The 17,261-nt window shown below is 40.7% G+C and overlaps 1 protein-coding gene across 4 annotated transcripts in view; it reads right to left on the bottom strand.

The window, feature by feature from the left end:
• Positions 1–17,261, bottom strand: part of ZRANB3 (zinc finger RANBP2-type containing 3) — a 125,201-nt gene that overhangs the window by 35,157 nt on the left and 72,783 nt on the right. For all 4 annotated transcript variants that reach the window (XM_050915985.1, XM_050915984.1, XM_050915981.1 and 1 more), the window contains exons 9-12: positions 9,474–9,593; positions 8,705–8,824; positions 7,993–8,172; positions 5,141–5,293 (exon numbers count right to left, since the gene is read on the bottom strand). In XM_050915985.1, the coding sequence (XP_050771942.1) occupies positions 5,141–5,293; positions 7,993–8,172; positions 8,705–8,824; positions 9,474–9,593 (573 nt within the window). The remainder of the gene's footprint in view (positions 1–5,140; positions 5,294–7,992; positions 8,173–8,704; positions 8,825–9,473; positions 9,594–17,261) is intronic.

The following is a 17,261-nucleotide window of genomic DNA, read 5'->3' as shown; positions in this document are numbered from 1 at the left end:
TATAATCATAAACACTATCTAAAATCCTGAACCATCGAAACTAGTATCTCAAAACATTTTTATCAAACTAAATGTGCAGTGAAAATTGCTTATATACCACTGATTTAAAATCTCTCCCTCCCACCCCCGATCTGTAAATACACTTTTTTCATGCTGGAGTGCATTCTGAAGAGGGACAGCAATGAATGATTACACCAGAGACAGAATCTTATTAGTCTGTATGGATCCACATGGCATGTACTGGGTTTCAGCAACTATAGCTGTATTACTTGAGGCAACTTGCTGTTGAAGACACAGAGTGATAAACTTAGACTGAGCCAGATAACATCTCAAGGCCAGTTTTTGCACTATAAAATGATATAGCGCAAGTATAGCCTCAGTAAGAGAGGTTACAGATCAAGGAGATGCAATGGCATCAACTGACACCCTGACAGCTGCATAAGACAATGATGAATGAAGAACCAGGATAATAACATCATGAGTAATATTCTGATCATGGTGCTTAACTTGAACTTACAAGTAACCCAGGCGCTGCTGCTGCCTGAAGCAATAAAGCACAGAAAGTACAAGGTTCCTCTCTGAGGCCACACATCAGCTACCAGATATATATCAAGTAAATTTTCTGATATCTAGCCCTGACCAAGCTCTGCCCAAGAAGTCTATTGATTCAAAAGCAGATGTAAATGAGCAAGACTTCCTGGGAAGTACGTGGACAAATCTCTTTCATATTGGCCTAGATCATTGTTTTATAAATTGGTCTATGGCTTCATGATCAAACTTTACCAAAGGAACCAAAAATAGGTACCAATTAAGACCCTTAAATCTACTAGAATGAAAATAAACATGGTCAAGTTTGAAGGTGGTAGCCAAAATCCATAATATAATTTGGGTTGGATAGTAGTATTGCTCTATGGCAGAGGTTGGCGATATTTCAGAAGTGGTGTGCCGAGTCTTCATTTATTCCCCCTAATTTAAAGTTTTGCGTGCCAATAATACATTTTAACGTTTTTAGGTCTCTTTCTATAAGCCTATACTATATACCTAAACTATTGTTGTATGTAAAGTAAATAAGGTTTTTAAAATGTTTAAGAAGCTTCATTTAAAATTACATTAAAATGCAAACCCCCCCGGACCAGTGGCCAGGACCCGGGCAGTGAGAGTGCCACTGAAAATCAGCTCACGTGCTGCCTTTGACATGCGTGTCATAGGTTGCCTACCCCTGCTCTATGGTATAGACCAGTGGACAGGATATAACTTTTAAAAATGCTCTTTCAAAGAAAAAAAACAGTGGTTAAATTGTCTTTTAGGGCTGTTCAATCTTTGTGTTATTGTCAGGACTAAACACAAAATGAAAGGAATAGAACAGAGAAGAAAGAAGTCTAGCAAAACTGACAAAACTACAACAGATATTAGACAGAATCGCAGCAAGCAATAACAAGCACTGATCAAAGCAGAACCCCTATCTCAACTGAAAACTCTGCAAGGAGCTCATTAATACTTTATAACATCAATCCTAAACTTCAAAATAAATGAATCTCAGAGAAAAGGAAATAAAAAGCACTGCATGCTGAAGTGAGTCACTGAGAAATATGTTATTCAGTTATAAGTAGCTAAATGAAGAGAAGTTTGAATTACATCATAGCTGATGAAAACCTGAAGAATCAAAAATGACCTAGAAGAATTAACACTAGTGATGCCATAAATGAAAATTCAAAACATGAATATGAAAATCACCCTCTCCCTACGCTCTTTGACAAACATTATTAAACAGGGCAACTAGAACTGAAATAGTGTTGCATTTTTGTTGTGCTGAGCTAATCACTAGTTTTTTTTAAATACTGACTGGCTAGCAAAAATTAGTTGGACATGGAGTTTACAAAAGTTTGTAGCTAAAGTTATAAAAGCCTCAAGTGTAACACTGGAGCACATTCAGGACAAAGAGCCCCGTACTTTGGCTTATGTTTGGTAACAAGTTTAAATGTCTCGATTCTGAAGGACATTCGTTGATAGTCTGAAAAACACTCAGAGTGATATCATAACAACTAGTTAGTTAACAGTTTAAAGACTGAACAACAGGAAGGGATATAATGCAAGTTTATTAAATGAAATGACCCAACTTCAGCTATCTGGATTATTCTGGGCAATCCAGAAGCGAGTGATTATTTATATATTAAATAAATAACAACTAGACAGTGAATAAACCACTTGTTGAGTACTGATGCCTTGAGGAATTTTGGCTATTTTGCAAAAATATTGAGCTTTGAAAACAATTCTGTTTATATATTGTAATAATAAATAACACTTATATGGAGTTTCATTCTAATTCCTGCTGGTATCTTCCTGCCAGTATAATTAAGGACATTTGTGAGAGTATAGGTCTTGGGTCATTTCCAGAACAACTGTCTGTGATGTCAAAAAGAGGATTATATTTTAGGTTCATTTGGAATTGTCAGACAAAAAACCTCTCTTTTTCAAGAACAAGTGTATCACACTGAAGGCCAGAGTAAGAGAAATGTAGAGAAATATAACATATCAAACTGGTGTTGGTAGACAACATTTTTTAAAGTTTTCCATAAAGCACAGCTACTCTTCAGGATAGTTTCCCTTTTCACATTATCCTATGATCATTATATTTTTACAGTAGTCACGTGCCCACCGCTATTTACTATATTAAAAAAAAGTTATTTTCTTGGCTTGCAGATGCACCACCTTGAGCTATGAACATATCACAATTCATATGCTAAGAAGGGTTGGACTTAGACAGTATCTGGAGTTCTACCAAGTAATGGGGGCTGCAATAAGTTGTGTTGGTGATTCAGCAGGAGGAAACTCTTTCCTCTGAATCAGTGGTTCTCAACCTATTTACCATTGTGGGCCGCACACGCAGATCTCTCTGTGTTATTTGGGCCGCATCCATACAATATATACACTACTTGTATGGTCCTGAAGATGTCACATGGGCCACAGATTTGTGCTAATTGGGCTGCAAGTGTTCCATGGGCTGCAGGTTGAGACCCACTGATTGAACTGATCAAGGTTCCTGCATGTTGTTTGATCAACCTTGTACTGCAGGAGATGCCATCTTCTGGTTATTAAAACACTCTTGGCACTTTTCACAAAGGTACATGTACTAGCTCTGGTTTCCTGGCAAGAGTCAATGTGGGCAATTACATTCTGCCAGTCTAAACTCCAGTTTCAATTTCATATAGTAGTTTTTACTTCCTGTCCTAAAGTCTTGTGTACAGTTGATTGGTATGAAAACCTGATTTGAACACTCCATTGCAGAGATGGCTGCATTTCAGTGTTAGGTGAAGTAATTTCAGTATATTTAAAGAGCAAGATTTGCAAAGGTGACTGCTGATTCTGGGTGCCCAGCTTGGGACACCTTCAAGAAACCTGATTGTAGGGTGACCAGAGAGCAAATGTGAAAAATCGGGACAGGAGGTGTGTGTGTGAGGGGGGTAATAGGAGCCTATATAAGAAAAAGACCCCAAAATCGGGACTGTCCCTATAAAATCGGGACACCTGGTCACCCTACCTGATTGTCAGGAAGTACAGTGCACCCATCCTCTAAGAAACAGGCATCTTGAAGGTGTTTCAAATTAGGTACACAAAAAAATTGAGTCTCCCAATATCACTAGACAAGTTTGAAAATCTTCGCCAAAAGGCTCTGGGAATACTTCGGAATGTGAAAGCAGTGAACAAATATAAAGCACTAAGGAAGTGTATATTCATCATAATGTGGAGGTCCCAATTTTATTTCCTATCAGGTGAATAACTGTTCATAACAAATGGCTTGTACATTTTGTGAGAGACTCTCTCAACCAATAACTCACTGAAAGAAAGAGCAACAGGAAAGTTATGTAGATGGTTCACATATAAAAGAACTCAGCATAAAAATCTTAAATACTCTAGAAACTTGATATTTGTAGTAATTGAGCTACATGGATTTTCTATAATATCAAATGATAGCAGACAAAAAGCTTAACAGGGCAGCAAAGCTGCTTGCATGCTTTAGTAATATAATTTTCACTGGGAGCTACGATAAAATTGTGAAATCTTAGAAAAAGCTCAAACAATTGATCTATACATACAAGCTTCTTCTATTGTTTGAGAAATTCAAACTTTTCTTCTTAAATACAAATTTCTCATTAAATCAAATACAGTCTTTGGGAAGATTTACTTTTCCTTCATCTCTCTTCAACTAGCACTGGGAAAGTTAAGATATACCGGTTTATGGTATATCAGACATATTATATATTTTTAGACGGCAATCAGGTTATTTGCATTTATTATTTCTTTGTTCATAAAATTAATAAATGTATCTGTTTGCTTTTAACAACAAATGCAAATTTTAAGATGTCTTAGTTGGTAGTAGGATGCTATATGTTCATTCCTAATATCATGCTCTTTTATGAGTGCCCAGATTAATGTCATTTAGCATTACCCCAATTTTTCAGTGAATCAGACTGAACATACAATATACAGCATTTTAGATACACATGAATGAAACAGCATTTTGCGATAATTTAAAGGATACAATGGATTACAGAGCTAGATCCTTTATTGTAGAGATAGACTTTGGTCAATTTTAACTGTAATTATAACATGCTACTCAGCATTAAGCTATAAACTAACAGTGCATGTAACCACCAGAATGTTCCTTGAGATCAGTGCTAGAAAAAGGCTTGTGAACAGTCCTGCACTGGTAGGAATGGACAACATGACTCAACAGAATATTCTTGAGCACTTTCCACAGACTAGTTTTAAAAGTCTTTTGTGATGGTGCTTCTACTACTTCCCCCAAGAGGTCATTCTATAGTCTAATAATTTCACTGGTTGACTAAGACAGCATACCTAATAAAACTAGACAAGAAAATAGGTACCTGTACAGTCCCACATCAATCCATTCTAAAAAGGAGAAATGGCAGCAAAATGAGCAAGAAAAAATCAATACCAAAAGAGGAAGAAGTGGATAGGGAACAGAGAGAAGAGAGAAGGACAAGCCTGTTTCCCAGACATCATTCTTTTCAAATAGGGGCAGTTTAACATTTAATTTGAAGCACAATTAATGACTAGGTATTAGAATTGTTTTAGAAAAGAAGAGCATAGAAGATGATATATATCCATCTTGTCTTACATGAGTGAATAAAACTTCATTCTTGATCTCTTCAAGACTTTCGTTCGGGGTCCAGGCTTCAGCAAAACTCAAGAAATCCCACTTGTCCTTATCACCTTCTTCAGCCTGCAATTTCTCCTTCTTACCATTCAATGTGCTGCCTGTAACTTTGGCCTGCAGACAGAAGGATTTAATCATTTGACACTTTGGAGTAAATTTAGTTGCCCAAGTTTACTAAGTGTTACTTCCCTTTCAAACATAACTCAGCAACTGTAAAAGTGCAGAACACAATTTAGTAATTCAAAGTAAAAAATGTTTTAAACAACTGACTGAAGATTTATAAGGCTACCATCTGATACTCCTTCAAATCCTCTATCAAGATGGCCAAGATGATGCCAAGATCAAATCTATTGCTATATGATGACTTGGTAGAGGGACAGTTGGGGGAAGTCAATATTTATCAATTAATGTTACCACAAAACTTAAAAACATATGTCCCTTTCACAAAGCCTTTATATGCTTGCGATGCCTCTCGGGATAGCTAGGGTTGAGAGGCACCTTGCTAATACCTACCCTTAGTGTGAGGAAGCCTGCAAGGGGGTCAGCTCTCTGACTCTCCCAGCCACAGGAAACATCTAGTGCTTTTTACAATCTGCCTTACCCATTCCAAAAGCCACAGGGCACTGGGCAATAGAATAAAAACAAATACAAGATAATAAAGAAGAGATGGGAGCAAATTCCATAGCCTAGCAATGATTGAAGTAAAAGCACCGTTCACTGCTGACTTCAGATTCTGTGGTGGAATCCTTAAGTGGCAGGTGTTGTCTGAATAGTGAGACCCGTCTGTACAATGCTCAGGGAGCAGGTCTTGAATGTAGCCAAGGCAATATTAATGTTGGGATTTTCATAGAAGCCTAAGGGAATTAGGCACACAACTCATTGAATTGTAATGAGATTCAGGTACCTGGCTTCCTTAGACTCCTTTGTAAATCCCAACGTAAAACTTTAAAAGCCACATGTCTTTCTAGGTATGACATATTGGAAAGCAATTGTAGACATATGAACAACACATATTAGTTACCAAAACAACACATGGATCAGTCATATCAAAAGCTACTGAAAGGTCTAGCATGATCAAAATAATCAGCTGATTCTGATCTAAAGCTCGCAGAAAATCAATCATGAATCTGAGATGAGCAGCCTCTGCTTCAAAAGAAGGCCAAACACAGAGTGGAACTAATCAAGGATGCTGGGTATCCAAATATGCCTGGAATTGAACAGCCATCACCTTCTCAGTCACTCTTTCGAAAAAGACTTAGCAGTTACTGACAAGCATGTCAGCAACAAGAGATGGTTTCTTGGGTTGGTGTTGGGGAAATTAACTTGTGGGTTTAAGAATGTTCAGCAGCCTTTCTGACAAAAAAAACACAAAATAGTGCACATCAGCTCGTACATGTCCATATGTCATACCAGAACTTCTCTGAAGCTATCATCTTGTACTCTAGAGTCCCAGGTGGTGGTTGTTTTTTTAAGTAAATCTCTAATTGTTATGGTTGCGAAGAAAAACACAAAAATGTGAAAAGAGTAAATGAAGCTTAGCTGAGCCTGTAAATAGCTTGAAACAATAGACTAGATAGGTGTGAAGTGCCCTCATTCACCTAAGTGAGGAGTTAATTCAGATGCCCATTGACAATAATTTAAATGTCAACATTGCGAATTATTTTATTCCTCCTGTAAAATAAGAGAGTGACTGCCACAGAACTGCACAATTTACTGTGAACTGCCCTTGATTTTGATGCCACAAGTAAGTGGTGTTTGAGAGATATCACCACTGATTTTCCCCGGACCCAACCCAGTCAAGAGGGAGTCAAGTCCAAGAGCCAAGCAGAGCCCATCATCATATTTAAATCCCACTAAGTGGGAGCCAGTATTTGGACAATCTATTGTGAGTAGCATCTCATTTTGGTGAGTCATATAAGTGGAGTTTATTTTGTGGGCACAGCTAGTGCTTATCAATAGTGGCACTATAGCTAATCTATTTACCCTGAATAAAGCCCAGAAGAACACTGACATCACAAAAAGAATACAAATCAAACACAACCAATAGATAACAATAATATTCCCTTAAGGGGCTAAATTTTTCATGTAATGCATTAGAATTTGTGTGTACAATCTTTCTTAATGCAAATGTCTATCTTGCAGACAAAGACTACCAACCAATGCAGTTCTAGCCATTTTAGTATTTTCCCTTAATTAAGTCAGGTTTAGAGAGCAGTGGTTACTTGCAGCATCCTTCCTACATCTCTTCTTTCCAGTCCTTTGGAATCTGTCATATGTAAGGAATTTTTAAGCTATCACAACTAGCTGTTAACTCTCTTTCCAAATTTTGATGCGAATATTTCTAAAATTATCATCTTTCCAAATTTCAATTTCTGTAGTTTTCTAATAGAAGCTTCAGTTAATATTTTCCAGGATGAAGAACAGTTGTCTCAAAAACAATTTCATCCAAGCCATCCCAATTTCACAATTGATGGTGGAAAGACAGAAATAAATATTTTATGATGTTTATCTTGTCTACTACTACATCAGCCTGCTGAATCCTTCAGTGATCTTTTCTTCCCCATTTGCATCTTAAAAAACAAAACAGGTTTATCTTTGCCTCTTAGGAAAAGACAGCAGAAATGAGGAAAGTTAGTTTTGAATAAGAATTGTCATTCTGGTCCCCTGCAATTGTACATATATTGGTTGGTTTAATATTCTGAGATTAGGACAATGCCCCTCTACAGAATCCTCAAAAGCAAACATCCTTGAATACTGTGGATTCCAGACACACAAACACTTTGTTGATTACTTAGTTTTATTTCAATATATACCTTGCGATTCAACATTGCCCACATAAGAGGATCCAAAGTTCCTTTTGCAATAAGGTAGTGGATATTTACAGAACTACACTGTCCAATTCGATGTGCTCGGTCTTCTGCTTGCTTCATGTGTCCAGGGTCCCAGTATAATTCAGCAAACACGATGTGAGTGGCAGCAGTAAAAGTTAAACCCTAAACAAAATTAGTAAAAGCAGTGTTGATTTACTGATTACTCAAATGCTAGACAGAGAAGATGTGACTCTTCGAACATACAAGTAAATTTCAGTGACTGACTGAACATCAGAAGGGAACTACTACAAATAATCTGAGGGATAGCTCATGCTCCAATACATCTGTTAGCTTTTAAGGTGCCATAGGACTCTTTGCTGCTTTTACTACAAATAATGTAAACTATTTTTATAATGGCAGAAAGATACTGAAGAGACAAGGTGGATGAGGTAATATCTTTTATTAGACCAACTTCTGTTGCTGAGAGAGAGAGAGAGAGAAGCTTTTGAGCTTACACAGAGCTCTTCTTCAGATACTGGGTGACCTGGACAGCTGATGGTTCATAGATATATGTTGGGTTTTTTTCTAAGGTGAGTCAAGGCATTTTACTTCTTGTTGCAAGCAAAACAGGATTGTTAATTTTATGATTGCTCCATTGAACAGTTATACTTCAAATTGCATTGTCCAATATCTACTTTTTTTTTTTTAACCTTACCTGACCAGCAGCTTGAATGCTCAGGATGGCCACACGAGTATCAGGATCCTTCTGAAACTGATGGACAAGATGGATTCTTTCTACTGAAGGAACACTTCCATCTATCCGAATGTAACGTGCCTACAACATACCAGGATGACGACAAATTTACATAATGATTCCCATAATTTACATAAAAGGAATATTTTTTTGGACACTATTAAAAAACTGGGAAACAGAATAGCTTTGTTCTACTCCTAACTGAGAACTATAGGCAAATCACTTAATACCTCTGTGTTTCAGTCTTTTCTATCTGTAAAATAGGGATAATCATCTTATCTACCACATGGGAGTTCAATGAGGTTTAATTCATTTATTAATATTTGTAAAGCAACGTGGAATCTTAAAATGGAAAGTGTTACAGAAGAAAAGCACATTATTTCACTGTGAGGATTATTTATTAATATTCTCTAATTCCAATCACCATTTTGTGAGCTATTATAGTACACTATTTTAGCAATGACCTAAAGGACTTACTCTACAATAGTATAATGGTAAGGGATCTGGCATTTACTGTTCCAGATACAAGTGTCTACATTATTTCCCAAAACTATTCTACAACCACGATCTTTTCAATACTGACTGTGGCCCTGATCCCACAAACACTCACATGAATAACTGTGAATTAAAGGAGCTATGCAAGTGCCTCAGTGTTTGCAGGATTGGGGCCTAATAATATAATCTTTCGAAGGGGTCATTTTTAAACTCTGTGAAAATTATTTAAAATTACCTTGTTTTCTATGGCTGCCTCTGTACAAGCTTGGAGCATGCTTAAGTGGTGAGCAAAAACCAGAAACTTAAGTTTGTCATTCTCAAGCATCATTTTGATATAGTCCTTTACCGCTCCTGCCTAGAATACAAGATGTGGTGCAATTTTATTAGTTCTGTAGACTATACAAAAAATTCAAATAGTGATGGTTTCTGCTTTAATAGCTTTTGTGATGTAGACTTTATTAGGAGGACAGAAAATTAACTATTTTTTAAATTGTATGAGTCATGTTCTAACAGAGAAAAGTGTTTCCAGATACTGTCTTCATGGTTTGATATTTTCATGATACTTGTTAAGGATTAAAATGCAATTTTTAAACTCCCTTTAGCTAAAACAATGACAGCTCAGATTGATTATTTAATATGCTGACAATCTAATGAATATAAATTGATTTCTGTTTTAGAGATATTTAAAGGGACACCAACAAAAACAATGCATTAAAAAAATCTGCACCTGTGTCCCTAACACCGTTGATTAAAACTGAAAGAATAATCTAATTTACTTTTTCCTATTTCTACTCATGTTAGGCTTGCAAAATATTTTAAAAACTTAGCAAACTAGAGTAATTTTAAAATTATTAATATGATACTGGTATTGATATAGTATCAGTGGAAGATTATTCCTATTAAGTATTTGATACAGAAGGCTATACTCTTTGACCTTAATATCATTAATATAATGATTAATTTATTACCTAAATAAGTGGCTCTTTTGCATTCCCTCTGGGGGAATAGGAAAGTACTTTTTGTTCCAGAATTGGGAACGGAGAGGGGGACTCACTCTGTGTAGTTTCACAGAGCTTGTGTCTGTGTATCTCTCCAGGAGCACCTGGAGGGGGGAAGGGAAAAAGGATTATTTCCCTTTGTTGTGAGACTCAAGGGATTTGGGTCTTGGGGTCCCCAGGGAAGGTTTTTCAGGGGGACCAGAGTGCCCCAAAACACTCTAATTTTTTGGGTGGTGGCAGCAGGTACCAGGTCCAAGCTGGTAACTAAGCTTGGAGGTTTTCATGCTAACCCCCATATTTTGGACGCTAAGGTCCAAATCTGGGACTAAGGTTATAACATGAGTGGCAGCAGGTGGGATATAGACAGAATCCAGAAGCCAGTAGGAATATTATATTTTTCTCTTCTCTGCTAAGGGCTTTTTAGCAGAGAGAAACAGTTGGTTTTAAAAGGGAACCAGAGAGAATTTTTTTTTCTGCTCTCTCTGGCAGTTTGTGGCTTGCATGTTAAGCGAGAAGCCATTAAGAGACTGTTGAGGGTCTTTTGTCACACAATAGCACTCCCATTGAGAGTCATTACCAGCACTATATGAATGCAAATAAAGTGGTTTTTCAGGTTTACTTAACATTGAAAATTAGCTAAAGGCACTGTTGCTAGGCAGACTTCAGGAGGCAACAGAGAACCTGCAGTTCAGAAGATAAACACCGGAGGGCACTCCAACACAAGAAAACAGGAACCATGACTTCTAAGGCAAAAATTGAGGCCGAAGGACAAATCAAAGAAGCTGAACACAGGCGAGAGATGGAGATGAAAGAAAAGGAAGAAAGCATGAAACTGGCAGCCTTCCAAAGAGAACAGGCAGCCCAAGAGGCAGCACACAAAAGAAAACTAGAAGAAGAAGAGGTGGCCTACCGAAGGAAACAAGCAGAAGAAGAGTTGGCCCACCGCCGAGAAATGGAAAAGCAACAAAAAGAAATGGAAAAACAACAAAAAGAGAATGAAGAGAAGGAAAAACAGAGAAAACATGAACTGGAGTTGGCAAAAGCTGGGCTGCATGTGCCAGCCAACCCTAACAACCCGGCGCCAATTATTGCTCCACAGCACAGGAAATTTCCCACCTACAAGGCAGGTGATGACACCGAGGCCTTCTTGGAAAATTTTGAAAGAGCCTGTCTTGGGTACAGCATTCCCGAAGACCAGTACATGGTAGAATTAAGGTCACAGCTCAGTGGACCTTTAGCAGAGGTGGCAGCTGAAATGCCTAAGCAGCAAATGAATGACTATAAACTTTTTCAAACCAAGGCCAGATACAGAATGGGGATAACCCCAGATCATGCCCGTCGGCGTTTCAGAACCCAAAAGTGGAAACCAGAGGTGTCATTTCCCAAACACGCCTACTACATTGCAAAAAACTATGAGGCCTGGATAACAGGAAACAACATTCAAACCTTGGAAGAACTGCACCTCCTCATACAAATGGAGCAGTTCTTGGATGGTGTTCCTGAAGACATCACACGGTACATACAAGATGGAAATCCCAAAGATATCGCTGAGGCGGGGGAAATTGGAGCCAAATGGATGGAACTGGCAGAAAGCAAGAAAGCTACTGTCAAGGGGAACGATTACCCCAGGGGGCACACAGACCATAAACCCTACAACCGAGGACAGCCAAAGACCCCACATACCACCCAAGTAAAGCCACAGATACCCTACCCTTCAACCTCACCAGTCTCCAGTAACTCACCTCGGCCCAGTGACCATCAGATGGAAGATGCTTTAAGTGTAATGAACTGGGAAATATCAAGACCAACTGTCCCAAGAACACCATGCGAGTGCAATTCATTACACCACCATCACACCAAAGATCCCCAGGCCCGGATGCCTCTCAAATACCCTGGGAGCGAAGGGAAAATTTGAGAGTGGGCGGAAAGAAGGTTACTGCGTGGAGAGACACGGGGGCACAAGTGTCAGCTATCCACCAATCCTTCGTTGACCCCAAATTCATCAACCCAAAGGCCAAAGTTACAATTTACCCCTTCATGTCACAAGCTGTAGACTTGCCTACAGCTCAACTGCCTGTCCAGTACAAAGGCTGGTCAGGAATGTGGACTTTTGCAGTCTATGACAATTATCCTATCCCCATGCTACTGGGGGAAGACTTGGCCAACCAGGTGAGGCGGGCCAAGAGAGTGGGAATGGTTACACGTAGCCAAACCAGGCAAGCTTCCAGACCCATTCCTGTTCCTGAACCGTCCACAGACGCCCCGTCTGGGTTACCAGAGACCCAGACAGAGGTAGTGGATCCAGATTCCATGCCAACCACTGAAACAGCCACAGCACCTCCAGTCCCAGGCCCGGAACTGGAACAGCAACCAGCACCAGCCATTGCAACCCCGTCTTCAAACTCAACGCCAGTGGGCGCCAGCGAGCCACAACTGGCAGAAGCAACAGACAGCCATACCCAAAAGGCTCAGCCAGAGCCTGAAATACCCTCAGGTGCACCAGCGGAGAGCGGTTCACCAGCAACGGAAACAACCCCATCACCTACATCGCTTCCAGAGGGACCAAGCCCAAGTCCACAGTCTGAGGAAGAACTGGTGACCCCAGCCTCAAGGGAACAGTTCCAGACCGAGCAGGAAGCGGATGACAGCCTTCAGAAAGCTTGGGCGGCGGCACGGAGCACCCCACCGCCTCTCAGCTCTTCTAATCGATCCCGGTTTGTTATAGACCAAGGACTTTTATACAAGGAAATTCTTTCTGGTGGACACCGGGAAGAATGGCAGCCGCAAAAAACAGTTGGTGGTTCCAACTAAGTACCGGGGGAAGCTCTTAAGCTTAGCCCATGATCATCCCAGTGGCCATGCTGGGGTGAACAGAACCAAGGACCGGTTGGGGAAGTCCTTCCACTGGGAGGGGATGGGCAAGGACGTTGCCAAGTATGTCCGGTCTTGTGAGGTATGCCAAAGAGTGGGAAAGCCTCAAGACCAGGTCAAGGCCCCTCTCCAGCCACTCCCCATAATTGAGGTCCCATTTCAGCGAGTAGCTGTGGATATTCTGGGCCCTTTCCCAAAAAAGATGCCCAGAGGAAAGCAGTATGTACTGACTTTAGTGGACTTTGCTACCCGATGGCCAGAAGCAGTCGCTCTAGGCAACACCAGGGCTAACACTGTGTGCCTGGCCCTAACAGACATTTTTGCCAGGGTAGGTTGGCCCTCCGACATCCTTACAGATTCAGGGTCTAATTTCCTGGCAGGGACCATGGAAAAACTGTGGGAAACTCATGGGGTGAATCACTTGGTTGCCACCCCGTACCACCATCAAACCAATGGCCTGGTGGAAAGGTTCAATGGAACTCTGGGGGCCATGATACGAAAATTCATCAACGAATTCTCCAATAATTGGGACCTAGTGTTGCAGCAGTTGCTGTTTGCCTACAGGGCTGTACCACATCCCAGTTTAGGGTTTTCACCGTTTGAACTTGTGTATGGTCACGAGGTTAAGGGGCCATTACAGTTGGTGAAGCAGCAATGGGAGGGGTTTACGCCTTCTCCAGGAACTAACATTCTGGACTTTGTAAGCAACCTACAAAGCACCCTCCGACACTCTTTAGCCCTTGCTAGAGAGAACCTAAAGGATGCTCAAGAAGAGCAAAAGGCCTGGTATGACAGACATGCCAGAGAACGTTCCTTCAAGGTAGGAGACCAGGTTATGGTCTTGAAGGCGCAACAGGCCCATAAGATGGAAGCATCATGGGAAGGGCCCTTCACGGTCCAAGAGCGCCTGGGAGCTGTAAACTACCTCATAGCATTTCCCAATTCCTCACTAAAGCCTAAAGTGTACCATGTTAATTCTCTCAAGCCTTTCTATTCCAGAGACTTACAGGTTTGTCAGTTTACAGTCCAGGGAGATGATGCTGAGTGGCCTGACGGTGTCTACTACAACGGGAAAAAAGACGGTGGCGTGGAAGAGGTGAACCTCTCAACCACCCTGGAACGTCTGCAGCGGCAACAAATCAAGGAGCTGTGCACTAGCTTCGCCCCATTGTTCTCAGCCACCCCAGGACGGACTGAACGGGCATACCACTCCATTGATACAGGTAATGCTCACCCAATCAGAACCCCACCCTACCGGGTGTCTCCTCATGCCCAAGCTGCTATAGAACGGGAGATCCAGAACATGCTACAGATGGGTATAATCCGCTCATCTACCAGTGCATGGGCATCTCCAGTGGTTCTGGTACCCAAACCAGATGGGGAAATACGCTTTTGCGTGGACTACCGTAAGCTAAATGCTGTAACTCGTCCGGACAACTATCCAATGCCACGTACCGATGAGCTATTGGAGAAGTTGGGACGTGCCCAGTTCATCTCTACAATAGACTTAACCAAGGGGTACTGGCAAGTACCGCTAGATGAACCTGCCAAGGAGAGGTCAGCATTCGTCACCCATGCGGGGGTGTATGAATTCAATGTCCTTCCTTTCGGCCTTCGAAATGCACCCGCCACCTTCCAGAGGCTGGTAGATGGTCTACTAGCTGGACTGGGAGAATTTGCAGTTGCCTACCTCGATGATGTGGCCATTTTTTCAGACTCCTGGCCCGAACACCTACTACACCTGGAAAAGGTCTTTAAGCGCATCAGGCAGGCAGGACTAACTGTTAAGGCCAAAAAGTGTCAAATAGGCCAAAACAGAGTGACTTACCTGGGGCACCAGGTGGGTCGAGGAACCGTAAACCCCCTACAGGCCAAGGTGGATGCTATCCAAAAGTGGCCTGTCCCACGGTCCAAGAAGCAGGTCCAATCCTTCTTAGGCTTGGCCGGATACTACAGGCAATTTGTACCCCACTACAGCCAAATCGCTGCCCCACTGACCGACCTGACCAAAAAGACCCAGCCAAATGCAGTTAAGTGGACTGATGAGTGTCAAAAGGCCTTTACCCAACTTAAGGCAACGCTCATATCTGACCCTGTGCTCAGGGCCCCGGATTTTGACAAGCCATTCCTAGTAACCACAGATGCATCTGAGCGTGGTATAGGAGCGGTGCTCATGCAGGAAGCAACAGATCACAACTTCCATCCTGTCGTGTTTCTCAGCAAGAAACTGTCTGAGAGGGAAAGTCACTGGTCAGTCAGTGAAAAGGAATGCTATGCCATTGTGTACGCCCTGGAAAAGCTACGCCCATATGTTTGGGGACGGCGGTTCCAACTACAAACTGACCATGCTGCACTAAAGTGGCTTCATACTGCCAAGGGGAACAACAAGAAACTTCTTCGTTGGAGTTTAGCTCTCCAAGATTTTGATTTTGAAATTCAACACATCACAGGAGCTTCTAACAAAGTAGCTGATGCCCTCTCCCGTGAGAGTTTCCCAGAATTCAGTAGTTAAAAAGTGTTCTTAAAATGTAGAAGTCTGTTAGTTATATACTTAGGAGTATATGTAAAGGTGTATGTGTTGTATTAATCTGTTTATTTTCAAGTTCTAGAAGGAAATCGCCGCCAGTGAGCTTCCCCACTGTCTGCAATTTGGGGGGCGTGTCATAAACAGATAGCTAAGGGTTAATGTCTCTTTCACCTGAAGCACCTGACCAGAGGACCAATCACGAAACCGGATTTTTTCAACTTTGGGTGGAGGGAGTTTTGTGTCTGAGTCTTTTGTCTGTCTGCCTGCTTTCTCTGAGCTTTGGAGAAGTAGTTTCTACTTTCTAGTCTTCTGTTTCTAAGTGTAAGGACAAAGAGATCAGATAGTAAGTTATATGGTTTCTTTTCTTTGGTATTTGCATGAATATAAGTGCTGGAGTGCTTTGATTTGTATTCTTTTTGAATAAGGCTGTTTATTCAATATTCTTTTAAGCAATTGACCCTGTATTGTATCATCTCAATACAGAGAGACCATTGGTATGTATTTTTCTTTCTTTTTTATATAAAGCTTTCTTTTAAGACCTGTTGGAGTTTTTCTTTACTTCAGGGAAATTGAGTCTGTACTCACCAGGGAATTGGTGGGAGGAAGAAATCGGGGAGATCTGTGTGTTGGATTTGCTAGCCTGATTTTGCATTCCCTCTGGGGGAATAGGAAAGTACTTTTTGTTTCCAGGACTGGAAACAGAGAGGGGGAGTCACTCTGTGTAGTTTCACAGAGCTTGTGTCTGTGTATCTCTCCAGGAGCACCTGGAGGGGGGAAGGGAAAAAGGATTATTTCCCTTTGTTGTGAGACTCAAGGGATTTGGGTCTTGGGGTCCCCAGGGAAGGTTTTTCAGGGGGACCAGAGTGCCCCAAAACACTCTAATTTTTTGGGTGGTGGCAGCAAGTACCAGGTCCAAGCTGGTAACTAAGCTTGGAGGTTTTTCATGCTAACCCCCATATTTTGGACGCTAAGGTCCAAATCTGGGACTAAGGTTATGACACACCAACAAAAACAATGCATTAAAAAAATCTGCACCTGTGTCCCTAACACCGTTGATTAAAACTGAAAGAATAATCTAATTTACTTTTTCCTATTTCTACTCATGTTAGGCTTGCAAAATATTTTAAAAACTTAGCAAACTAGAGTAATTTTAAAATTATTAATATGATACTGGTATTGATATAGTATCAGTGGAAGATTATTCCTATTAAGTATTTGATACAGAAGGCTATACTCTTTGACATTAATATCATTAATATAATGATTAATTTATTACCTAAATAAGTGGCTCTTTTAGTAATGAATGAAACTATCAGAGAAATGTTCCAAAGATTTGTCTATCACACTTGTGCAAAGCATTGGTTAGTTATGAATTATTTGTATTACAGTAATAAAGAGAAGACACAGCGAAGTTGGGGTTCCACTGTGCTGAGCACTTTCTGTCCCAAAAATTTTACAATCTTAGTTTACGACAACATGCAGCTCGTAAAACAAATGGCAGGAGAGAGGGAAGGTTAAGAAGGGAATTTGGGGAAACAGTAATACAAGCATGTTATGGACACACAAGACTAGCCGTGTATTGCAGCTGTAGTAGACAGTTTATTTTGGTTCCTAAGAAGGGATTTGA

Source organism: Gopherus flavomarginatus, chromosome 10 (genome assembly GCF_025201925.1).
Source record: "Gopherus flavomarginatus isolate rGopFla2 chromosome 10, rGopFla2.mat.asm, whole genome shotgun sequence".
NCBI classification, from domain to species: Eukaryota; Metazoa; Chordata; order Testudines; family Testudinidae; genus Gopherus; species Gopherus flavomarginatus.
Note: the sequence above shows the minus strand (reverse complement) of the source record. Positions and strands in the feature narration are given on the sequence as shown.